The following is a 27,633-nucleotide window of genomic DNA, read 5'->3' as shown; positions in this document are numbered from 1 at the left end:
TTTCTACTGTAAATCCTATTCCCCCCTCTTCCGTATTGTGTGTGTTTTTGAATACAGTTGTGTAGTTGTTCTTTTTTTTACATATATCTAGTTTTGATTCATGATATTCTACGTTTTGGAAATTTTTCACATTGAATTAAGCACTGGAAAAGATTAAAACTTGTAATTACAGCATTTGATCATATTTCAGAGTTTTCAACATAGTTAAGAAGCGTTGCTTTAATTCATCTGATCGTGCTCTAACTCAGTGTTTCTCATCCTCTTTTGACCCACGACAAGTAAAAGCAAATGAAAGGAATTACGGACCAGTGAAATTTTTATCATTTTCTTTAAATTAATAAAATAAATGATAATAATGAAAATAACAACTCTGGGGCCGTTAAAAACGTGTCAAAAAATTCTGAGTCTTGATGAGTTTTTTTTTTTCAGTACTATTAAAAATTAATAAAACAATAAATATCTACCCCCTTTACTTGGTATCCAAGAGCTGTCACAAACATATTTAAATTTAAAGACTAGAAATTTTTCGCCACTTTTAAAAACCAAAGAAATTTCTAACTTTATATTATCGGCTTCACAAAATAACACTAATTAGATAACCGCTAACAGGAAATGATTCAAACACTTGAATGAAAAAAAAAAAAAAAAAAAAAAAAACTAGACGGAACGAGTTTTATTTTTTAGGTTATTTTTTCCCGCTTGCTAATTCTGTTTTATAATCTACGAAGCACAAGAATCATTTTTTTCATTATTTCATCTCATTTGTTGATTATTATCTTACTGCTGGTCAATAATGTGGTGGTTACACGTTGCTTATCGAGTACTCAAGAAAATAATGATAGATATTTTTAGTATGGGTTTGAATGTTGGAAATAGCAATACAGTAACCGTTAAACAATAAAAAGCAGTAAACGTACTTTTAAAAACACTTTTAACTATGTTTGAAAGCCCTGAAAGCTACAAAGTGATCAAAAGCTGTACTTACTTGTTATTTTGGAGTTAAATCCTCGAAAGTTTTAATCCTAGAAGAGTTTTAATCCAATATTTTGCTTAATTCAATGTGAACGTAACATCGAGCTACTGATCCTGCGTCCGCCATATTGAAGTGGTTGAATGAATGTCGAAGTCAACGCGCATGCGTAACGATTCATTCTGCGATTGTCTGCTGTTTTCGCACTACTGCTGCGTTTCCTGGCTAGTATGGCACCCTTCGGTACCATGCCTTCACCTTAGGGGGAATATATTCTCTCGTCTGGAACCCCTGGTTTTAACAGTGTAGACGCTGTCTATTTTTTCTGCATCTTGGAAGTCAACCGAATGGGGAGTCTAATCCAAACCTGCACCTTCTTCATCTTCTTCTTTACTAATAATAAAGCTCAAAGTCTCTCCGTATGTAGGATGTCTGGATCTCTGTGACGCGTATAGCGCCTAGACCGTTCAGCCGATTTTCATGAAATTTGGCACAGGATTAGTTTATAGCATGGGGGTGTGCACCTTTGAAGCGACTTTTCAAAAATTCGATTTTGTTCTTTTTGTATTCCAATTTTAAGAACATTTTCCCGAGGAAATTATCACAACGTGGACGAAAAAATTACGGAATTATCATAACGTGGAACCGTAACATGGGCAAGCAAAAGAATATAGCCCATTGGCGAGAAATTCATCATACATTAGTTGTAAATATACAGGCGAACCAAATGATCTTTTTATTTTTCTACTATGGGCAAAGCCGTGCGGGTGCCACTAGTTAGGAATAAGAGAACAGCGCCTAACCACAAAACCACTCGGTAGGCATTTAGTGTAACCTTGAATTACATCAATCAACTTTGCCTACTTTCAAATTTGTTAGTATGTTTAACTAGAAAAAGAAGTAGGAGCCCCAACGCTGCACTTGCCGATCAATGTAAGATTTCTTTTCTTCATTATCCAAAAAAGCTTGTCAATATTGTACCCAGCCAATTGAATCATTCATTATCTCTGTATAGTTACTGTTCGAAAGCTTTTTTGAAGCTGTTGTTAAAATTACTCTTCTTACATTGTTATACTTTGCAACATTACGAATGTTCGAAATTTTGTGATGATGTGAAGTACAAATTCGAGTTTGTATGCATTTAAGTTTTATTTTTCTGCTTTAAAGTTCCACTGTTTCATCAAAATTCTCACGTGGCTCAAAGTTATCCTCAATAGCAGAGTCCCGTGAAATCAGGCTATCAACTCATTTAAAATGAAGCATATATTTTAGGAACTGATATGGAGAAGACAGTAAGTAAAAAAAAAAGTAAATTTTTTTACAGGGGAAACGAAAAACGCCAGGTCAAGTATCGTGGACTACATACAAGGGCCATTTTCCGTTCCTCGTAGAAATTAAACTATTTCATCCATTGGCTTACTGTTTATTCCATGCCATTGAATTTGAACGTTTACTGTTTTTCACATAGCTGCCTAGTCGAATGAAAAATGCTCGGCTCAGACTCCGGAAACTGTAGAGCATTCGACTCCGACTCATATTCCTTTATCCCAAAATCAGTTCGATTCCGCAAGTACTGGCAGAGGTGCGGGCTTTGAGGGAAAATGAAACTCTTAACTCAGATTTTTGGAATTTTTAACTTCCGACTGCTGACTCCATTTCCCTAATATCAGTCCGACTCCAACTCCGCAACCCCGGTTTTCCCGTAAAAATAACGATAAAATCGAAATTTGTGATTTACTGCCATCCCTATGTCAGCCCCTCAATTGCGATTTCTTAATGTTGGGTTCCAACTTTTAGAGTTTTCTTCCGTTTCGTACCAACAAATACAAAAAAAAAACTATTAAAGAATGAATAGGAAAATTTAAAATGGATATTTTACTTTCTTGATTTTTTTTTCCGCGTTTACTGACTTAATTGTTTTCTTTTTCAGAAAATGGAAATTCAAATTTAGAGTTCAGGAGTTTGATAACGGGGTATGTATTTAAATCTAATCGTAACATTCTTCTTTATGCGAAAAAAAAAACGTATTACAAAATAATTACGATGAATTGGTAAGAGATTTGCCATTATATTTTCATTTTTAGTCGCCGCTTTATCCAGGAACTTTTTTTTAGGAAAACAAGAACGCAGTTTTAACACGATTCGCTGGTAAAAACTTTTTTTTGCGTGCAACCGTTTAACATAGTGTGAAAAGATTCGCTTGTGGTATTGATTCCCTGTTTTCAAAAAAAAAAAAAAAAAAAAACATTGGATAAAGTGGGTACTGCTGAAAATGAAAATGTGGATATATAACTAAATGAAAAGTGTTTTCTGGCCACTTGCTGATGAATTTTCAAATCTACCTGTACAGATATAAATATAGTAAGACTCTCTATTTTCTTCAAATGTTTTTGAAACGTGTCAAACTTAGAAGTGGAAGCTCTCCTTTTCAAGGAATGTGTACTCAATACTACTGATTAACAAAAAAAAAAAAAAAAAAAAATTAAATTATGATTTTTTAAAAAATTCAATAACTGATTTAATTTTTGTTCTCAAAAGGATGCAGCAAGAAAAACTGAAACCATATTTCAACGTAGTGTAAATAGTTTTAAAGAAAAATTGATTATCTTTCAAAAAAAAACCCTCCATCAAAGTATCCGCACCGTTTTGGAATAAATCAGATGAAGCAGTTTAGAAATTTTGTCGAAAATAGCAAGTGAGAAATGGCATCCAGAGTGCTAACTTTAACTCGTTACTGTATCTCAGGCAAGGATTTTTTTAGACGGAAAAACAAAAATATACCTGTAACGTATTTTTTTTTTTTTCGGTATTTTAATATGTTAAGTTCAAACTATTCCAATATTATGAAGTTAAGATTGTTTCCTTTTTTCTCTTCTGTTCAATAAATGTATGATTTTGTCAACTCTTTGTTGCAATTTATATTTATTGGTGAGAGATTGAAAGTTTAAAAATTGTCTTGGAAAAAAATTTAACAATACTCGAAGAAAATTCAGTTAAATTTTAATTTCATATTTACACTTTCTACAAGTTATTTTTTTTTTCTTAGCCTTCATTTGGAAACTATACAGAGTAAGTTGTATATTTTATTTAAAAATCTGTACTTCTTTTAAAAGCTTTTCTCTGTTTATTTTTTCAATTTATTGCTTTAATCATATTTTAGTTTTATAGAAATAATAATTTAAAGTATTATAGTACCATTGTAAAAGTCGCTATGATTGATCCATTCAGTTCTGTATGCCATTCAATAATATAATTGCGTCGGAAAATTAAGAAAGCATTTTCAAGATCAAAATTTTGAAGCGTTAATAAAAATTGAAACTGCAGTTTTTTGGCTGATTTAAGTAATTTAAAAAATTACGTAACATATGTTTTTTAATGGCGTGATAATTTTTTACAATTTTATGACATATGTGAACCTTGATAACAGAAACAATTTGACTTTTTCCTCAGTTATTCGTGTGCTTAGCTAAGTAGGTTAATGTGGGGCAAAGTGAAAGAACATTCTATTTTATAATTAAACTTACATTGTAATAGTGTTTTTTTAAATTTTTGCCAGTAAATTTGCGACTCTAAAAAAAGGGGGGAAATATTCACTTTTTTTTTTTTTTTTTTTGCAGGAGGCAAAGTGAAAAATGATATATTTTACTGATGAATTATTTATCTTTAATGATGGAAATATTTTTGATCAAACGAATCAGTAAACAAAAGGTTTAATGAATAAATGAAAAGATACTGAAATAAAAAAAACTGAAAATTAAAAAAGTTATTAATTAATATATGAAGGAAAATAAATGAGCAAGTGAATGAATGAGTGAATTAATAAGAAAATAAGTGAATGAATGAATAAAACAGTGAATTGCTAGATGGAAGAATGGTAATGAATGAATTAATAAATGAATAGTTAAGTGATATAGTAAATGAATGAGCGAGTAAACAAAATAAACTATTTCACTTAGCCCCATCCACTTTGCCCCGCATATACTTGACTGATTGTAGAAAATATTTAAAACACAAATAAGCAAATTATTAACTAAATAAATATTTTAGAGTATTAGAAGGTCTCAATTAATATTTAAAATGTTATTAATAAGTTTATAAGTTTATAATAAAAAAAATAATTTTTGACTACAACAAAATATTACAATATGATTATCTATTTGTGAAAATTGCGTGTATTATCATATTCTTTAATCTTCGATGGCATTTTTTTTTTACTCACAGGACTAGTTTACATTGCTACTATAAGATTAAAATATTACCAGATAGGTGGCGCTAAAAGCAGAGTAAATATTTCACCATTTCACTTTGCCCCACATTCCGCTGCTATATTATCAGTCGTATATTGTCAAATACTAAGACTAATTTTTTTAAAATAATGTTAACTTATATACTTTTAAAAATATGATGGTTCAACAAAAACTTATGTTTTGGTGTACTTTCTATTACTTTCAAACTAGTTTTGGAATTTATAAGAGAAAGAAAAATACAATGAGGTAGAAAAAATGCATTCATTTTAACATTAAGATTGACCTCTCATTAAGCAGGCTTAGAAGTAATGTATCAAATATTTTAAAAATAATTTTGTATTGGCTTAGGACGCATTGCATCTGGGTTATTAACTTTTCAGTGTGTCCTTTTTCTGATCAAAACATTTTAAGGTATAAAATTATTTAATGACATTTTTGTCAGCGTCTATATTAATCGATTCATAATGTTAACTTCAAGTAAAATACATTTTACCGTGGATATTCAAACCTAAGTTTTCCGCACTCTTTGCTAAGTTTTTATTTGTCATGTTATGTGTGCTTTTTAATTTTTATAATATTTTCATAATCATTGCAAATCTTCAATTGTAAGTTTATGGATCTACAAAAATAAGATTCATTTGGATTTATCGAAGAAAAATTATAGCATGATTATTTTTAATTTTTAATTCCATTATTTATAAATTGTTGTGTTAGACAAAACTCACGGTGTCATACATTGGGTGAGCAAGTTTTACTGCATATAGAAATCAAGTTCCCATCGTAAATAAAAACTCGATTAAAAAAAGAAAAAATATATATGTAGAATTAAGAAGTGTAACTTCTAATGGGTGCATCAGTGCGCGCTGTGTTTATTTATTTTTAGAAAATAATTTAAAAGTAAAGCCTGCATTTCTCAAACATTTTAGTTAGTTGGTATTACATATTGCATGTATTGAAATTATTTGTATCCTTTTTTATTTTATAATTTTTCGGCTGTTCAGCTAAATTATTTATTTTGAAATGTGTTTTTATTTGTTTTTAGCGTTGCCACTGTTGTCCTGAATGTGAGAGAGCTTCAAAAAACAGTAATGTCACATAAGCCGAAATATGAGGTAAAGCTTCAAAGTTACAACTGATTTTCAGTGACCATCTGATAAAGTAACTGCATAATATGCTTTGAACGAACTGTTATTTAAATGTTCTGAAATTTAGATAAAAGTTGAATGTTTTTTTTTTTTTTTTTTTTTTGATATCGTTTACTTTTATTTGTACACTTGTAATGTAATGCAAGTTCACGTTTTCAATTTCATTGAATGTTTTTTTTTTATCTCTGTGAGCAAAATTTAGTAGTCTCGACCCATATACTCTCAAACATATTAAAATAAATAGACCATCGATCGTGTTATGTTGCAGCGAGTGAAACAAGAATTAGACTTTAGACTTGATATCTGCCGAATATTTGGAAAAAATAACTTACGTAGTTTATTTCTCCATCAAAGTTAACATTGTCGCAGTATGTAAGAAATTATATGCTCCACGCGGTTGCATGCATAACACTTGACAGGGATCCCAAGATTAATAACTGGGATCTCCATAATTGCGTAATGGGGCTTTCCGCGATTGCCTGCTGCGCAGATGCATGAGAGCGCCTCAGTTCATATGGCAATAGACCGTCGTGAAGACATGACTGGAAAAAACCTCCTGACCGAAAGCGGATAACTTTATGGCATATCTTTTGACCGCTATTCGGGAAAAAGGGCAACTTAGCTGCCCATCATGTATATTGAGTCAGTGAATAGAAAATAAATTAGTTTGCGTGTGTTGTGAACATGGTCTCTTCAATTCTCTCCCTCTCCAAAAGTTGACTAATGGAAAATGTGAAAAAGAAGAAGTGGCAAAGATCCTCTTCACATTATTAGTAATATTTTTGTTTCTATAAACCTTCCAAACCCCGGAGGAAGTTGCGACGCACCCTGCATTCCAAAAATCATTCATAAAATCTTTAGTGCCAGAAAATGTATGAACTTTTTTATTCGTTAAGTTTAAACGATATACATCTAAAATGATGTGCTAAAAAATGATTAAAATGAAAAACAACGCAAATAAAGCAAATTCTCGGCAAATTTTGCTTGAGAATTTGCTTTATTTACTTTGCGCTTTCATTTCAATAATGGACATCTCAGTTTGAAATTTTTTTTACTTAGAGTCTAATCAAAGTGAGGCACAAGTGGAGCAGAGCAGAAAACCACAGAAACACTGAAAAGTGTTCGCAGTCTAAACCAGGGATCATGAGCAGCATGTGTCTCATGCTTGAGATGCCTGAGTTTTATAGTATTAAAAAATAGCTGCAATAATGCCATTAGAAAACACATTTTCATGATCCAGCACATAAACCAAACTGTGCAACAGATTGCATACTTGTAATTTTTAACCATTAAATCCTAGACATTGCGCACGACAGAAAAAAAATCCTTTAAGGTATTGGTCTCTTGACAGGTATTGGATCTATTTAATTCAGAGAGCAATTATTTTCAAATATGACCCCGTGACCATTATACTCAAAGTAAATTAAGTACGCGAAGTAATCAAAGCTTCGAAAGTTGAAATAAGTTCCAAACACTTAACTATTTACCAAAATTGAAAAATTTTATCTCTCCTCAACGTCAAGAATCTCATAATTAGTAGCATTTTTTGCATCAAATTTGTTTTTCAGTTAAAATATATAACCCAGTGAAGTTAGGTTTTAACATGAGGATTTTTTTTTCTATTATAAAAGTTCACCTGTTTCCTTATAACACACATTCGTTTTTCTTTAGGTTAGAAATAAATGGAAATGTGTAACAAGAAATACACCGCCAGCTCAGTCATTCCAGCCGGGGACTGCAGTTTCGTGCTTATCAGCACTCATCAGCCTGGCATAGAAAGTGACTGAGCTGGAGGTGGAAAAGATCTTAAAGAAGCCAAACAAACTGGTAGCTAATATAGAATTAGCACTGACCAGACGAGTGACCGAAGCAATGGTTCGGTTCAACTCGAAGATTGAAGGCAAGGCATGGTATTTTCAGTAAGTTACACCCTACTGCCAGACCCCTGGCCATAGGGTGTAACTTACTCGAGTTGAACCGAATCATTGCTTCGGTCACCCGTCTGCTCAGTGCTAATTCTATATTAGCTACCAGTTTGTTTGGCACTTTTGGCTTCTTTAAGAGGTTTTCCACCTCCATCTCAGTCACTTCCTATGCCGGGCTGATGAGTGCTAATAAGCACGAAACTGCAGTCCTCGGCTGGAATGACTGAGCCTGCGGTTGTGTATTTCATGTATTTCTGCCTTATCCCTGGGAATAGGGCAGTAACTTACTAAAAATAACGCATCTTATATTACACATTTGCGGGACAAACGGGAGAACGAATCAACTTTATTTGAATCACTCTTTGCTAAAAGGGCATAAGTCAGCACTGTTGTTCGTGACTTGACTTACGCACTTTCAACAAAAACTGATTCATTTACTATGCCTTTTATACTAAAAATTGTTCAACTTATAACCAACCTTTATTATTTAGGGTGTGGAAGTGTTTAGCCACGTCGGTGGATTTCTTGGTCTTTGGCTGGGATTTTGCATTGTGGCCTGTGTAGACTTTCTACAATCTTTACTAGTCGTCGTCTACTACGCTTTCAAAAGATTCATGAAAGATTACAATGCTAAACGGGAAGAACAGTATTTTCCTGGACAAGAAAGGGAGAAAAAATAGTCCTTAAACTTTTGTCTTAGAAGCAAAACTTCAGAATTTTTGCATAGTCCTCTTAAATTTGTTGTGGTGTGATAACTTTTTGAACTTTGTAAAACATTGTTGCTTAGTGCAGGATAATGTGCATGCTAATGTTCTGTGTATAGCAAAACGAAAAAAGCTTTTTTTTTTCAATAGAAACTCGGATCTAAATATCAATGTAGCATGATAAATGTAGTTCGCCTTTTTTAGTCCACAGGTGATTTAGTTTTCAACATTACTAGAAAACGTAAACTTTAGAAATATTCCTTAAAAAAGAATTTTTATATATGCTGTAAAGAATGGAACATTAAATTTTAAAAAAAATATTTGATTGATTGCTTTATGTGATTGCTGAGGCATAAATTGGCAGTTATGTGATTTTGTTAAGACCACTTAAAGTTTCTGCAAATTGTTTTAGAAGTCTTTCATTATAAAATAACATTTTTATAAATGCTGTAAATAAAAGAAGAACATCCAGCATTAAAAAATGTTTGACTGATGTCTTAGTGTGATTGTGCTTCGGTATAAAATGCTTGTTGTGTGGTTTTAGTACGAAAAATTAAACTATCGTTGAATTTCTTTAAAAATGCTTCATAAAAAATAACAAATTTTTTTTAAAAAATTTGTTTAATGTGCTTGTTTTGGCTTCAATTTGAAAAAAGAGGTTTGATTGATAGCTTGATGTGATTGCTTTGACTTAGAATGCAATTTAAATAAATTTGCTTTAAAATGTAAAAGAGCATTTTTACAAATGCTGCAAAAATACAAAGAAAGTTTAATTCAAAGAATGTTTCATTGATCACTCAATGTAATTGCTTTGGCATAACCCTTCTAGTCATGTGGTCTTGTTACATCAAATTCAAGTCCAGTCAAAATTTTCACTGCGGTGTCAAATTGTGTTTATATTTTTTTATTTGCATCTTTTGAAAGTAACTGTTGATTAGAATTTTCTTCGATTGAATAAAGTTTTCGCCAAATCTTTGTACACATATTGAGTGAAAAGTGATTTATATTTTCAAACAAACTTTTTAATTATTTCTTGTTTCCGTATGAATATTTGATATGAAAAATCAACCTTGAAATGTTACAACATTTAAAACTTTACCAAAATTTAAAAAAACTGTGATCTTTAATTTTCCAAACACATGCTTGAATTATACCTGTAGAAATGTATGGGTTCTATGTGTGATTCACATATTCAACATTCATGTGTGAGTTGAATGATTGATTACCAATTATTGTAAAAGTTAATATTCTTTTGTCATCATTATTGCTTGCAGATTTGATCATAAAAGCTTTGTTACAACTGATGATTCAGTAGAGAGCACTTTAGCAAGCAGAACTTGTAATCAAGATTCTTTCACTCATTTAAAAGTTCACGGAAAACCTTTTGCTACTGATAGATATTGAATCTTGTCATGGTAAATTGAATAGACTTTAAGCAATGCACTTCAAATAGACGCTGGTAGTTAGAGGGACGATGGGCTGCTTGCAAACTGTTTGAATTGGAGGAGCTTATGAAAGACAGCAAGGAATTACAGGATCTAAAAAGTTAGGAAGTTCTGGGAATTTTTTTTCTTGTAGTCGGGAAGTGCATTTGTCCCAGAATTTATTAACTTTTTAGATCGTTTAGTTCCCCGCTGTCCTTCATGAGCTCCTCTAATTCAAATAGTTTGCGAGCAGCCCATTGAAACTCTCTGCCCGCGTTCAAATAATTTGCAGTCGATTCAACTCCCTTGCACTTGATAATAACGCTGGTTTTTAAAGTGACTATAACTTTATTGCAAACCATTTGAGTTAAAGCGGTAATTAAGGAAATCAAGGAACTAAAGGATCTGAGAAGCTAAGAAATTCTTGAGATAATATTTTCTTGTAGTCTGGAAGTGCATTTGCTCCATGGGAGCATAGCCATTAAGGTTAAAAGGGATAAAAATCTGGTAAAAATATATAGGATGTTCCGTTTTAACCTGCAAGAACTTTATTTTCGCAACCGTTGGTCCTAGATGTATGCTTACAATTGCAAAAATGTTCAAAATCCGATGCAGAGTTGAGATATTGAAAGTTTGAAGCAAAAATAAAAATGAATCCAAAAATACGAAATTTAACTTTTATATGCGTCCTAGGTCCCCTAACTAATATTCAGAGAAATAATCCCCATTGAAAACTATTACTAACACAAAAAACTTCACATTTGTGCCACCAAAACTCAAGGAGATATTCCAGTTTAAAGTTTTAAGGGACCATACAGAAGATGAGATTGGAACTTATCGCTCTTTCAAAAGAATGACATCTCGTCAAAGTAAGAAAAACAAGATAGTTATATTTTTCATTGCTATTCAAAAATTAATGCAAATGTTATGTCGTGATACGCAAAAACACACTGCAAAACTTTGAATAATTTGAAAAAATCACACTCTATGCACACATGTAATTTTAAACATTTTTCAACCACTGTATTTTCCACCAAAAGGTGCTTTCAATATCTTAACCCTGCATCTGATTTTGAACATTTTTGCAATTGGAAGGATACATCTAGGACTAACGGTTGCGAAAATAAAGGTCTTGCAGGTTAAAACGGAACAGCCTGTATACCTTTGTTTTGCGTACGTTTTGCATCATCTTCTTAACCCTTCAACCCCTCCCCTCTTGCTCCCCTTCAGAATCACAAGCTGAGCTTTCGTATTCTATTTCTCGTGCCGTTTCCAAGCTAGGGGGTGCAATGTTCAGGCTAAATAAATTACAAAAACCAAAAATAAGTGCTTTTGTAGATTTTGCTGTACATTAACAAATGAAATTCGCGAGGCAATTAGTCAAACTATAAGCGATGATATCCATGCGTCTTATTGAAGTATTTGCCTGAAGACTAGCTGAAAGGAAATGCATTCAGAAGATTTCAAATTCAAAACCCTGGAAAATTTTGGAAAATTGATAAGATAAAAGAAAAATAACAGAATTTTTTTAAAAATACTACAGTGAAACCTGTGTAAGTTGACCACTTGCGGTGCAGCACTTTGGCGGTCAACTTAGACAGTTGGCCAACTTATAAAGGGCGGCATTTTTTTTTTTTTTTTTGGTCATTTCTTGCACCATGTATTCATTTTTTGAGGAATTCACCCTTGCTCTTTCTGTTCAACTCACTTTCAGTGTTAAACATTATTGGAAGTGAAACAATATTTAAAAATACTATTCAAATAATTTTGTTATTTTTTCCTTGTTTTTAACTATATTAGACACTGTAGGTTTAGAAATTCCATACATGCCAGCTAATTTTCTCTGGCTTTCTCCATTTTCAATTAATTTTAATATTTCATATTTTTTATTAATCTCAAGTTCAACTAACTTTCTTTTTGAAGCCTTTTTATGCATAGCACAAAGAGTAATAAACTCGACTCTCCCAGTTCATAAAGGGAAAGTTAAAATGTCCTATCTCTTAATCCCTTGCACCAGAATCATGTAACATTACTCATTAGCAGGCCCAGATCTGTACCCGCTGTGCGAGGGACCCGCGCTCTTAAAGGGGCTAACGGCCCTAGAAATCGAAGAAAAATAGAAAAAAACTAGCACTAAGACTTATGCACTTTACAAATAGACACTGCTGGCCACTAGTGAGGGGCCCTACATATTTTGTTGCAGGGAGGCACAAAATATATAGATCCGGGCCAGATCTTTTTGAGCAACTCCTGTGTTGCCACAACATATTGCAACTGAAAGAAAATATTTTGAACCTTTCTACTGACACCTATTTTTATTGAACAGAGTACAAAAAGTTCTCTCAAATAGAACAACAAATGAAAAACATGTTTGGAGAGTAAAGAGCAGCATAAGCTTTCTGCTGCTGTTTAGTTAGGAAAATGCTAGTCTGTCATCATAGCATTAAAAACATTTTTGTTTTTAATACTATAAAATAATAATAATAATAAATAAGTAAATAAATAATAAAAGAAAATAATTTGCTGAATAAAGTTTTAAAAAATAAACCAAGTGGTCAATTTACAAAGGGTTTTTTACAATACTCCAAACCAAATTTGGCGTACATTAGTGGTCAAGATAAACAGGTGGTCAAGATAGAGAGGTGGTCAAGTTACAGAGGGTTTCCTTCATTATATGAGATAGGACAAATTCCGTTCCTGACAAAGGTGGTCAACATAGACAAGTGGTCAACTTTACAGGTTTTACTGTAATACTATTTTCCATAATGCACTCAAACAACAACAAAAAATTATGGATCAGAAAGGACAATTTAAGTATTCTTGTAGTTTTCAATTATCCCAAGAAAAGAACACCACGAACGAAGCAAAGTTCTGCTCAAGTCAGGCGTAGAGAAGTTCTTATCATTACCTGGCTTTCGATCATAAAGTTGAGTGTTGAAACATGCATATTTTTCTGGGAAAGTTTAACTTGAAATGAATTGAGCCGCCCTTTTCTTCGTTTGTGATGTCATTTTCATGAAATAATTGAAAACTACAAGAATATTTAAATTGTCCTTTCTGATCCAAAAAAGTTATTTTGTTTTTTTCAGTGCGTTATGAAAAGTATTTTTTTAATTTCTAATTTTAAAGTTTTTCGCTTTCAAACAAAATTTTTATTCAACGTTAAGTTGTACCTTAAGATTAAATAAATCATTTAGTGAAATTCCGAAGTCTCTATGTGGTCAAATTGCTGAGATATAAGCGAAAGAATGGTTTCACAGCATACAAGTTACTTGTGATAAAGATCCTAATATGTCTGTTGACTTAGTCCCGTACTAGATCATTGGCGTAAGTCAAGATAAAAATCTTACAATAGCAATGACAGTGATTCATGCTTGCTTCAGAGAAGCCTTGGTTCAAAATTTTAATTATAGAATTACTATATTAACGTTACTGTTACTGCTGCAAGCCAACAAAATTTGTAACAAAGGGTTTTATATTTAAACATTTAATGCGGAATGTTCATGAAATTTGCTGCTTTCCATCCTAACCAAAATAATAGTTTTATTTTAGAATTTCAACTTTACCTTAAGATTAAGCAAATCATTTAGTGAAATCCCGAAGTATCCAAGTGGTCAAGTTGCTGAGATATAAGCAAAAGCAAGCCTCAGATTTTTCCGTGACAATCAGGCCAAGTATGATAAAAGTGCTTAATAACTAAGTTGTTGTTGTTCTAAGGCAAGGGTGGTCAACATTTTTGGAAAGAGTAACTACTATCTAGCGAGAAAAATATAAGCGTGCCGCTTTCGGTTTTCCAATGCGACTAAACTAGTGCATTGTGGCCCCCATGAGACTTTCTTCAATACATTTTTTATAAATGCTCGGGTCTTACATTTAATAATAACTACTGAGAGTTGGCGTCTTTGGCACATTTCAAGTTTACGTTTTACAGCCACCACGTTTGAGTGACTGCTTTTGCAAAGTGTAGAATTTATGTATAAATATTAATAAAATAAGGGTAACGTTAAAAGTCTGAATTAAATTTCATAATGATAATGTGTCATCATCAGTCGTCTGTTTGCTGCAGAAAGTAAGTAGTTTAGTGGCGAAATAACCATCAAGAGGGGAAAATTGAGAATCCCTTGTTGCCTCAAAGGTCTCAGAATAGGAACTAAAAACAATAACATTTTTTTAAATAAATAAATAGCCGAAAAAGCATCTGATGAAATTAAAATTACGCAGCCTTTTTAGATAGTCAGCAAGAAGAAATTTTAGTGAAGAAATTTGTGTGAAGAATTAGAAATTGTGCTCGCGATACGACCTCAGAATCTATTTTTTTTTTTTTTTTTTTAAAGCCGGTTTGTTCAACATTTTTTTTTTTTTTTTCAAAAAATGTTTCGATTCCAATATTAGTTCTCTGACGTGCCACACTGTGTTATGCGTACCGTGGGTTGGTCACCACTGTCTCAGCCTCATTAAGTTGCATCATAGGAGATTGCCTGCATGATTTTCTTCCCCTAGCTTTTGTGAAAGTTCTGCCTCGCACTAAAACATACGAGAATGTTCCATGGTTGCTTGGTTACTCAATGTTTCAGGGTCTGCGCCTCACTTTGAACACTGATGTGAGCTCACTCCCCCCCCCCTTCACCATATGTGTCAGCACAAGGGTATAGTAAAAATTTGAAACTGAAGCTAGTTGCGGGTAGCTGAAACGTGTTATTTTACAAGTAAAACGATAATTTTGTAAACAAATTTAATGTTACTGCACATAACTTTATTTTGAACCTATTCTTGTTAAAACACATGAAATCAAAGAACTAAATGCAACAAAATTTGAAGCAATGCAGGATTTAGGCAATGTTGGCAGTTTATACCAATTACTTTAACAAACATCAAAAAAAAAAAAAAAGAATAGCCACTGTTTCTTCTTGAAAAGTTTTTGAACATTAGGTTGTTAACTTGTAAATAGCTGTGGCAACTTTTAATATCTATACTTCCTCGACATTTTGACTAAATCAACTGATTCACAGGGATATGTGGACAAAAAATGCACTAAAACTAAAAATGGCGGTAATGTCGAAACTACTTGCATGTGATCACAAAAATTAGTAAATTATAGTTAATTAATTTTTTATAATTTATTACTTTCTTTCATATCTAATGTATAGAAGAAAGTATTGATTTCATGGAAAGTTTCGAATTTTGACGGATTCGAACGTTTTAGGTGTCCTGAGTCCATTTCGACCATTTTTGGAAAATGTCTGTCTGTGTGTGTCTGTATGTGCGTGACTAGTTTTTTTGTGGCCGCTCTACAGTAAAAACTGCGGCATGAAAACGAACACAATTTGGTACACATATGTGCCCCTGTGTGAACTTGTGCCCAACGATTTTTGGCGCGAATTTCTCCATGGGGGGGGGTGAGGGGAGCAATGGAACGTTTCTTGAGTTATGCGTAAACGGCAGTATCTGCAGAAATGAGTTTTCGAAATATTTGAAGAAATGTTTGGTGGATTCAATACTGACAGTAGGATAATGTTGGAAGCAGACATTTTTTTCGCACCTTTTTTCAGTGGAAACCAAATAAGCCAGCTTTTGTAATCAAGATAACGTACAAGAGATGATAAAAAAAAATAAATAAAAATAAAATAAAAATGAAGTTACTGCCTTTTTCCTACACACGGCAGAGTAGCTGAAAAGGGGTATTGCAATCGAACGTTCTTTTTCATTGCGAGTGCTATATCTCAAGAAGTAATCCTACGTTCTGGATGAAATTTGAAATAAATGCGAACCCATATGTAAACGGGCGTTGGTTCAATTTTGGCGCCAATCGCTTCAAAAGAGGGGCTGATATTTGAGCAATCACGACTGCTTATTGTTATCACTTGACCGTCTTTGGGGTCCGGTTCCTTTTTGAGCTTGAACCAGGGGCCTGTGCAGCACCACTGCCCACCGTCCTCTGCAGGCTCGTCCCCTCTATTCCTGAGCACTGTCCCCCCTGTAGCCGCTTCTCCTAGTCGTTGGCATCCATGTCCTACACACACGCACGCTTGCACACTCACACACATACAAGCACCACTTCATAAACACACACACACACCTACGAGCGTACACGCAGGTCTACGCACACACACAACTATACACACATAACCGCCCAAGAGGAGGGGCAGGCTTGGGGGAACAGGAGCCGTTTCTAGAAACAATAACTCCAATGAGTAGGATCCTGTTGCAACTCGTGATTCCAAAACACATAATATGAATTCAAAATTTCAGAATTCCAATTTTGTAATATTTTTTTGCGCGAATAAAAAAAGATTTTTTAAGATTTTTATTTAAAGATAAATCGTAATCCACCGTCGTATGCGTATTTCACAAGATTTTAATTGTTGGGAAATGATCCAAAGAGTAAAGAAATTACATAGAGAGATCCCGCTTTACCAAGAAATTGAAGCTGGAAGTTGCACCGCTGTATCCCAAGATCCTTAGCATGTTGATAAATATCTTGAGATACATTTTGATCCAAAACATTCTATTACTGAATCTCAATTGGTTGTCAATTTGAACTTAGATATTGTTGCAAATTTATGAAGCACGTTTCTGATATTGCATCAAAACATGAATTAAAATTCAAACTAATCCACAAGCTACTTTATTCGGTCCCTTCCTAAGATTGGTGAAAGTTATTCTCGCAAAAAAATCATGCACCCCGCCCTCCCACCCATCACTGAACTGCTGTATCCCATAATCCCGGCTTCTATTTCATCTCCTTTTTACCATAGACGGGGCCTCTCTGTAATTTTTTTTACTCTATGGAAATGATCGAAACATTATCTCAATGATATAAAATTTTTAATTGTTGCCAACTTATGTAACAAATAAAATATTTGTAATTAAATCAAGCAAGGCTTTTAAAATTACTTTCAATTTTCGCTCTTTACTTTGCTTTTGCGATAATTCGGAAATTGGGACGGTCGCCAATTTTTTTTTGTGTGCGTAATTTTATTTTTGCAGGGAATATTGCTTTCTTGTCAAGCATGGGGAAGGATCAGAATTCATTAGAAAGCTATAGAAGAAAGTTTCGTGATAGCCACAACATACTTGTTTATAGTATACATTCACGCCTCTCATGAAATTCTTACAGTTGCAAGAATGTAAGGACGTATATTTTTTAGATTTGATTTATTTATGGGAATGGAAGGAAATTGTTTTGAAAATGTTTAGACTTTAAAGTTCGTTTAGTAGTTTAAGTACGTAAGTAGTTTAAAACTAGTCGGAAATTGAAAACTGCTTCTTATTATTTTCGTGAACATATCAGTTAAATGTTAAATTTAGCTATTGATTAGTCGTTTTATTATCATACGCAGCAAACATAAATAAATACAATTGCGTGTGGATTTATGAAACCTGTATTTTTTTTAATATTGACCGTGGGCATCAGTTTTAAACTTACACTTATCAAAAAATAAGTTAAAGAAGACCAACACGTGTGTCTGTAAGTAGAATTTTTGTTTTTGTTTTTGAATACAGCAGTACTGATTTTGTACGATTAATGGAATGGTGGACCCTTTTTTATTTTCATTGATTGCATAATTTACAGAATAAATTTAAGAATTACTATTTCTTAGTCATAGAGGTCTCAATAATTAAAAAAAAAGATTAAATGATTTTTTTCCTACATAGAAAAAGCATGTCATAGCAAATGTGCTATCAAGAACTATATAGTTTGGGGAGGCTTTTTTTAAGTTTTAAGTTCTGAAAATTTTATTAGCTGTATGTAGCATTACGTAGCATTGAGTTTATTTTTTTTAATCTAAAGTTTTATATATCTATAAAAAAATAGCACATCCTGAATTCATTGCACTTAAGCAATTAAAGGTACAGAACTCAAAATCTGGTGAAAACGTACGGACAATTGGTTTAAAGTATAGTTTTAATTCTTTTTCATGCCACAAAACGCTCACAAGTTAGCTTACATAACTGGTGCGCGGTGGCGTAAAACCGATCTAATCAATAGTGGCACATCATCAAGATATCATGATTAAGAAGTAAAATTTTAGATCTTTTAATGTGCATTATTAATGTAGACAACAAACACTAACCAGTAAACTTCACACTATAAATTGTTTGCTCGTATTGTAATATTTGAAACTGGTGGAACAATTCTTACTTTTGTAGTGAATATTTTCATAAAGAAACATAAGGGTACTAGAATAAATAACATCTAACTTTAATTGTTACTTTTACGTAGTAATTTTTATGTGGAAACATAACCACTGGCGGGTACGCTGACGGGACTTTATCCCCGTTTATTTTCTTGCTATGCAATACGTTGTTTTAAACGGTTCGGGACATTAATGTCCATTTCTACGAAGCTTGGTCTGATCTCATATTAGCAAAGCAAGCTGGTTCCATTTTTGAAGCTTGCTGAAGAGAAAATAAAAAAATGGACGATGGGAAGTGAAAGATAACCGAAATCTTAATCATAAAATTCAGTGAATCACTAGTTAAAGAAACCGAAAACTGTAAGTGCAAATTGAAAAAACTGCTAGTCTAGTAACCAAATGATTGTCCTAAAAGAGTTTCTTTTACGAAATACAGACGTTGTAAAAGATTTAAGTCCATCTCGAGACTTTCCAATATTAGTTTATTAAAAGCATTTCTAAACAAAGTTTTGTTGTTAAAGAAATAAGTAATCTTGATAATGCGTTGATTTCTTGCCATAGAACTTAACTTGCTGTTTGATTTTCTAATGTATTTTAAACAAGCCCCCCCCCCTTGGAGGAATTCGCGCCAAAAACCAATGGGCACAAGTTCACATGGGGCACATATGTGTACCAAATTTCGTTCAATTTCATGCGGTAGTTTTTGCTGTAGAGCGGCCACAAAAAACTGGTCACACAGACGTGACACACACACACACACACATACACACACACACACACAGACATTTTCCAAAAATAGTCGAAATGAACTCAGCACACCTCAAAACGTTCGAATCCGTCAAAATTCGAAATTCGAAAATTTGCAGGAATCCAATACTTTCTTCTATATATTAGATATAGAAGAAAGTAAAAATTGTTAATCATTGTTGACATAGACAACGGACGAAGAGATTTTTAAATCTAATGATGAATTTGTACATTAAAGTAGATTGGTCAAAGTATGCAGGTTTAACAACAGACCGATAGGGCACGTGCTATTCCTAGAATTCATATTGATTGAGCCACCAGTAGTTAATCTCTTTGTTCAATTTACTTATTGTAGGATACATAGCAAAAGATCGTGCTGTTGAAAGCTTGTACGAGTGTTTACAAAAAAAAAAAAAAACTTTTATTAACACACAAAAATTTTAAACTTACATTGAGAGACATAGATGGCAATTTTTTAATCCTTTTCCGATAGTGGCTTGCAATAAGGATAAGTTCTGTACCTCAGAGCCGGAAGGACGTAAGTCTAAAAATTGCGATTTCTCGTTTATTAGTGCATTGTATGTAGAAGCCTATTCCACATCGTGCCATGTGAATGTAATTCTTTCAAAAAAAAAATCCTTTTCAATTTTTTACCAGGATTAAAAGAGCGCACGTCTTATCCTTTGCATTCGCCAGAAAAAGGATTTTCCTCTCTCCTGGAAACTTATCCGTGTGACTTACCTCCTTCTGGCTCAGAGGTGCAGAGTTCACCTTTATCAACTAGAAAATCGTCTGTATAGGTATGACTGGTGAAAATTGCTTCTACATTTGAACGAAGCCATTGCCTGTTCGGTAATATTTTTTGATACTTAAAATGTTAACCCTAACTCCAGTGGATGAACCCTAAACTCCAGTAGGTAGCGTTCATTGTTGACAATTTTTTCGTCTCATCATTCCCCTGAAATGACGCAGTCTTACCGGTAAAACAGTTAAGTTGCAGGATCGAGTTCAGCCTTGTCACGATAAAGCCTGCATGTGAAACCTTACCAAAACATATTAACAAATTATCATGCCATGGTGCCAGTTTCATTGTTGAAACTCGCGGGTTTCTCGATCATTGGCTATTATATATATGAGGACGACGTCAATATTGACACTTTTAATGCATCCGTAGTCTTGATGAATAAGTTGGCGTTCGATTTCTTTTTCCTTTCAAAGTTTCTGCCTTACGTTGTTACTTTCTTCTTAAGTAGCCGGCATTCAGTGTTAAGTTTTCAAAGAAATTAAGTTTGGTTTGGGGAAGTAGGGTCACTGGGGTAAGTAAGTCACTCCCCCCCCCTTAAACTGAAATATGCATATTGCTTTAAAAAAAATTCACACCGATAATGTCACATTTCTTCACGGTGGTTGGTTTTGCACATAGTTGGGTTTCGTGGAACGTTTTGATAGGTCATACAACTTTTGTCAAAAAAAAAAAAAAAGACTTATGGAGTTCAAGCAAAATTTTTCAAACAAGTGCTTTTGCATTAATTTTGATTGATTCTTTATGTCTATGTAATGCTTAAATTAAAGTGCGTACTGCAATAGGAATTTTTGCAGAAGATATTATTAATAAGTCTTTAAAAAGAGGAGTCCCACTTACCCCATACATTTTCGCTATAGGGGGATAGTAGGTCTTCCCAGAATAGTGACAATTTTAAAATCAAAAGCAACTGTGGTGAAAATTTTCTATTAATGAAATATTAAATAATTATAAAGACAGTGGGAATTGATAGTTCAGCTACAAAAACTGCTAAAGCGATTGGATATGTATTTCTTCAACTTGCATCAAAGAGAACCATAAAATATTATGTAGCACAAATATTGGAAGTTGATGATGAAAAGGAAAAAAAACTGATGAATTTGCAAGAACGAATAGAAATAGCGACACCCTTTATTGGTGTGATGCAGATGATGTTAGACTTATTACTGAGGATGAAGTGAGAATGGATCTTTCATAGTCAACCTAAAAAATATGCAACCTTTTAGTGTTTCCAATTTTGTTTTCAGCTTATAATTTCGGCTAATTTACCAAAATTAATCTTAATTGCGTTCATTCAACACTCCATTATACGTAAAATAAAAATATATGCTTGTAGGTTATCAATAAATTTTACAGATGTAATTGTTTGGTTTTTTGTTTTATAATTTTCCATCACACAAATTAAAATGACAGTTAATATCTCATTAATGGATGCATTTACAAAAAAAAAAAAAATCATACTTAAAAATTCATATTCTTTTTCAAGTAAGATACCCTTACCCCTTTTTTATAGATGTGCTTGATTTAAATTTAAATAAAATGGGGGTGACCCACATACCCCTTCTTATGGGTCCTATATAATCGTTAAAAATACCAAAAGCATTATTTTCGGAAATAATGATGAATTTTGTTTTAGTAATAATGTCCAAAATAAAATAAGTCAAAATTTTTTTAAAGAATTTATCTCAAAACTTTTGCATAAGGCTTCTAAAACGAACTGTTCAAAAAAGGGGTCCCACTTTGATCCACCAACCCTACCTTTTTTTAAATATTTAAGATATTTCATTATTGTCGCTGGTGAGCGATATAGCAGTTCTTTTTATTTTAATATGTTATTAAATGGAATGTTAACTAATCAAGTGCACCAATTCGGAATGACATACAACATGAAGCATAAATCTTATTCTCCATTTAAATTAAAATATTCATCATTTTAATGATGCGAACTAAAATCTCATAATTTTGCAAGTCAGAAAGACTTAACGAATTTCGTTTCTAAAGTGGTTCTGTTGGTTAAGTGGCAAGAAAAGAGTTAATAATTTCAATTTATAATATTTCACGGACGGATTTCTTCTACTTATAACAGCAGTTTTTGAGCACCTACGGACTGTTAAATTTTGACCAATTCCCTAAGAATTGTGATAGATAACGATGTGTTAAGGGGTATAGGGACCTTTAACCTGCAAAATTTTTGACTTTCTGAAAAAAGTATATGTTATGCATAACTCAGTTCTGAACACTTTAATACCTTATTTATTACTTTACGCAAAAAACTTTTCAAGTTATCATAAAAATGCGTAACCTTTCTCCATATTTATATTAACAGCAGCCTCATTTTCTCACGTGCCGATTTCACCAATTTCTTGTTTTGCGTGCATGATATGTCAGAAAGTTTCTTATTTATTTTCGTGAAACTTTTAATGCATGTTTGTCTCGTTTATTTTTATGATCTGAACCTAAATTTACTTTTTTTTAAAATTATTTTTTTTTACTTTTTTATTTTTATTTATTTATTTATTTATTTTTAATTTTTTTTTTTTTTTTTTTTTTTTTTTGAAATGTATAAGTTAATATCAAAATTTTCTAAAATTTTGGACAGCAAAAACATTTTTTTTTCATATTCACTTTATTTTTAGTTAAAATTTAGGTTCAGATCATAAAAATAAACCAGATAAACATGCACGAAAGGTTTTACGGAAATATATGAGAAACTTCTGAAATACCATGCACATGCAAAACAAGAAACCGGCACCTGAGATAAAGAGACTTAAACAGCTGCTGTTAACATGAATCTCTACGGGGAAATTGTACGCAGTTTTACGATAACTTGAAAAGTTTTGGAGTATTGTAACAAATAAGGTATCAAATTGTTCTGAATTAAATTATGCATAACATATATTTTTTCCAGAAAGTCGAAAATTTTGAACGTTAAAGGTCCTTAGACCCCTTAAGTTCTAGATCGTTTCGGCGATTACCTTTGCAGCGTTTTTTACGCAATCGACCATTAAGTTAAAAACTACTTAGTGTTTGAAGACAACTCCTCCACTTCTCCCTCGAATGGTAACAAGACCTTCTCGGTTTTGGTGGGAGATGTGGAGTGACTTTCCAACGCCATCCTATTAAGAAAACCGGAACAACAGCTGACTTGATTGAAATTTTGACAAAATACAGTAATACCATCCAAATCAACATTTTGTGTACATAATTAAGGTTAATTGCAATACCCACCGTTTGAAGATTGCCATGAGAGTTTCCATTGGAAAACATGTCTCATTTTTCGATTTACAAAATTTTATTAAAATAGCAATTTCTTTTAGGTTTGGTCAATCACATGGATTACAAGTGGAAGAATGCTGGGATCGCAGCGAGTGTCCTCTGCTGTGGCATCGGGACGGTTTACGCATCCGTTATGATGGAGCTCAAGGATTTTGATAAAGCTCTTGCCTCTGCCACATGTATTGCCGGAGTGACCATATCTTTTGCCGGAATGCTTTTTATCAACGTAAAACTTCATGTATTAGATTAGTGACGCACATTGTTTATATTGAAATCGTTTAGGGCATAAAGTTTGTTCCTTATTTGAGCGCTACAGACAGCAAACATTAAATGCAGATGACAACTTTCCCTGTTTTACCATCAGCTTTGTTGAATCTTTGAGAGCTACAGAGAAGCGTATAATGAACATTTAAATATGCAATGAGTTTTTCAATCTGCAAATTTTGAATTCTAGCAAGGGTCATTTTTCATCATTTCAATGTAAATTAAATAAATAAATAATTTTTTTTTTAAAGTTAAATACTCTCTCAATTGAATGATAAATTTAGTGTTGTGCAGTTGAAAAGTCAAACTTTGTATCTTTTATTTTTCTATGTGTTTTGAGCAAAACATTAACTACATTAAAATTTCGCTTATCCGGGGTAACTAGGACCAAAGACCACCCGGGGTCTTAAAAACGGTAATAAACAAAACACTCTTAAATAAGCATTCTTAACGACAGAAAACATGTTTCGTTCCAAATTTGATACTGAAAATAGTTACTTTTGCTGTGAATTTAAAATGTTTCTAGATATAAATGAATTTAATTTGGAAACCATTTTTATAGTTACTGAGGTTAATTTGACATTCAAGCGTTTGTTACCGTGCAAATATTCGCTAACAGTTCAGTAAAAGCTTGGGCTCTAAAGAAAAAAAAAGTTGAATTCTCTGCTTTAAAAAAAAAAAAAAAAAAAAAAAACAGGAAACCGAAGGAAAAAAGCATTGTTTGATTAAAAATTTGAGGAACATAAATAAAAGTTTTTATCGAAAGGGAAATTTTGCATTTATTGTCCTTCATTTCTAACATTTACGCATTTAATTCTAACTACGGTTCGCTCAGCGGTCGAAATTCGACCATATTCATTACTGAATATTTAAGAAAACTTATATGAGTTTTCCTGTTTCTAACATTTATATTTACTCTTATACATTCGTTTATTGTACATCTGGGAACATATAATTTTTACATGTACTCACAATACTAAAATTTTGCTTTCTGTATGAGGCACAACATAGCCTATTAAGGCTTTTGTGCAAAAAAAAAAAAAAAAAAAAACAAAGGAACCAATGCTTTTTGTATGTCTATCTCAAAATAAATGAAGAAATGGTTTATTTCTATTATTGGGAGATTGGCATGGCTTTCAAACACTTGGCGGGAATAATTTCATTATGGATAACATGTTTTCTCTGTGATAACTCCACATATATATTTACGTATGCAAAGGAAAAACATTTCTCGCGCTGGCATTGGTGCCCAAAATTGACGCCAATGGATAAAGATCGTCAATTTCCCAATTAATCGAAATCTTCCCGAATGAAATGGAATAATGCCGCTAAACTCAGTTTATACGTAAAACTTCTGTATAAACAAAACTTCTTATGAAAGTCGATTATCATTGATTAACTTACCTTGACCTTTGCCATTAGATTGTGTTAAGTTTTGAACAGTCAAATGAACCAACTCTACTTGCTGCATTAAAAATTGTCCACTCGAAAGCACTGGACATCGCAAATAAAAGTAAAGCTTAAAAAAGGTTTGTCTTTGGGATTGTTTATGGTTGAGAGCTGTGCATAACTGATGTCACACTTTTTTTCAACATATTTGAACCCCTCCACCATTTGTTACAAAATTTCACACTTCACCATACCCCTTCTTTCTTTGGCAAATGTCACGCTGTTTTTCATCAATATTCTTATTTTAAAAAAACGCGCGATATCACATTCTCCCCATTGTACGTCTCTTTTGTCATTTATTTCCTCCTCGCCTTGTCACAAACCGCTACGATTTCATGACCCTCACCTGAAAGCGTGATTTCATTCTTGGACAGCACCGTGCTTTGTGATAACCCTGTGCGAGTAAATATTTCTCTACTATTTGTTTACGTATGCAAAGCAAAAACAATTCTCGAACTGGCATTGGTGCCAAAAATTACGAGGGGTTACCTATCTACAAGTTTATGCCTGCTCATTTCTAGTATAGTCATGTTTACTTTCTACTCGACTATCATCAGTAAGAGAACCCCATATCTGACTAAATAAAATCTGAAAAATATCATTTCTTGAGTCAAACTTTATTCAAAAATTCATAAAAATATTATCCTATTGAGATCCCAACTTGAAATTTTGCACAAATGATGCTAAAATACACAATTATTTGATTTTTTTTTTAATTCATTTTATACTTTCTGAGAAATTTAAATTTTAATTTTAAATTTATTATTTTTCAGTAAAAATATTTATAAAATTAGTTATATTGCATATCATATTAAACAGCAACTAATGCACTTTAAAATTCTTTTTACCAACTCTTAATATCTATATTTGGTGCTGAGTTATCGTTCATTTTATGTTCAAGCACCCGCGAAAAAAAAAGAGGGTTTTCTTAAAAATGTGTCTCATAAATAAAATAAATAAAAGCGATAAAATTCTAAAATTTTGAACTTTTGATTATCTCGAAGGGTACATCAGATGAGCCAAATTTCAAAGAAATACAAAAATGTGATGAAAAGAACTTTGGATCACTTGACATGGATGACTAGTATGATAACTGCTTGATATTTTCCAGTTTTCTCCTAATCAATAAGCAAATAATGCGAAGCGATTTTATCGAAATTCTTCCAAAAGGAAGTTCGTCTCACATGTAAAACATGCAGTGTGTATACTCGCTGCTTAAATGTGTACGAACTGTACTCGATATCTATGATATTAATCCTTTTTCTCTTGAGTGAAAAAGCAACACTTTGAATAGAACCACATTAATAAATATCCAGTTATTTTGTTTTTTGTAAATATTCTATGAATTACGTAGCCGAGAGATGATTACTCGGTATTGTTCACTATACAATATGGTGATAAAGTAGTTTCTTACTCAAAAATAAAATCTATTACTATACATGAAACTGAAGCCTAGTGGCTCAGAGATAGCGCCTTGCGCTTCCACGTCACATGTCCGGGTTTTATCTCCGGGTCGGGCATGGTCGACTCAGCAGTTCATTCCTTCAGTGGGTCGATAAAATGGGTGCCAAGCGTGCTTGGGAACTAAACCATGGGGGTTCTGCGTTAGGCTGACCACCTAACAGTAGGCCTTGGTCCCATGGGCTGTCGTGCTACTGGGTTTGGTTTGTTTTTTACACATGAAACCGAAAAGCTTTACATATATCAGAGGATTGCGAATAAAGCGCTTTGCTTCTAAAAATAAAAATAAAAAAATAACACGAAATATTAACATCACAAAGAGAAGGAAATAACACTCAGATTACCTTCATGAATTCAACCCACTACCTCCCTGAATGCGCTCGGACAGACGTCTTGTGAAAACGCTTTCTGCTGCTTTGCTACGAAGGCTCAAGAAGTAGTTTAATAAGTAGCCATGATATGTAAGACCCAGTAAGCAATTCTTCGTATAGTTATTTGTATTCTGAAATACACGTTGAGGTCTTAGAGCAGGAATTAAAATGGAGGGAGCAAGTCCAATCAGTGGCTTAGCAAAAAGCTGACCCAAAGACCCCAAGTCACGGGACTCAACAGCGACGAATGGTTCGCATGTTTTCCAAGAGACACACGCGAAGGAAACCTGATTTCTTCCAATGCTTTGCTTTAAAATTTATCACGTGACTGGGTTTCATGAATGAAAGTCTTCACTCTCGCCATTTTATCTCTTCTCAATGGTTGAGGTATTCGCTTTCGCTGTATGGGAAGCTTGCATCTTCAATAATAAAAACTACAACAATTTCAAATTTTTTACATCCACGCAAGAAATCACAAGGAATATTTACGTTGCAACGAGGGGACATCTCACCAAACGCACTGGTGGGAATCGAAATCATAGCATCCCGTATTGAGCGCAGTCAGCTGTCAGTTCAAGCACTCTCCGTTCTTGGCCCCAGTGAGTCATGGAAAGGGAAACAAAATCTCCAAGAAAAATTGGACCATGGTAGCACGATCGGTAGAGTGTCGTAATCGGGGCCGGAGGGTCCTGAGTTCGAACCTCGATGGT

At 33.0% G+C, this 27,633-nt stretch overlaps 1 protein-coding gene across 1 annotated transcript in view; it reads left to right on the top strand.

The window, feature by feature from the left end:
- LOC129234590 (uncharacterized) overlaps positions 1 to 9,683 on the top strand; it is a 29,255-nt gene extending 19,572 nt beyond the window's left edge. The window contains exons 10-13 of the mRNA XM_054868614.1: positions 2,901 to 2,943; positions 4,017 to 4,039; positions 6,260 to 6,329; positions 8,779 to 9,683. Of these exons, the coding sequence (XP_054724589.1) occupies positions 2,901 to 2,943; positions 4,017 to 4,039; positions 6,260 to 6,329; positions 8,779 to 8,967 (325 nt within the window). The 3' untranslated portion in view covers positions 8,968 to 9,683. The remainder of the gene's footprint in view (positions 1 to 2,900; positions 2,944 to 4,016; positions 4,040 to 6,259; positions 6,330 to 8,778) is intronic.
- Positions 9,684 to 27,633: the final 17,950 nt, after the last annotated feature.

This window comes from Uloborus diversus, chromosome 1 (assembly GCF_026930045.1).
Source record: "Uloborus diversus isolate 005 chromosome 1, Udiv.v.3.1, whole genome shotgun sequence".
NCBI classification, from domain to species: domain Eukaryota; kingdom Metazoa; phylum Arthropoda; class Arachnida; order Araneae; family Uloboridae; genus Uloborus; species Uloborus diversus.
This window is presented reverse-complemented; position numbering and strand designations above follow the sequence as displayed.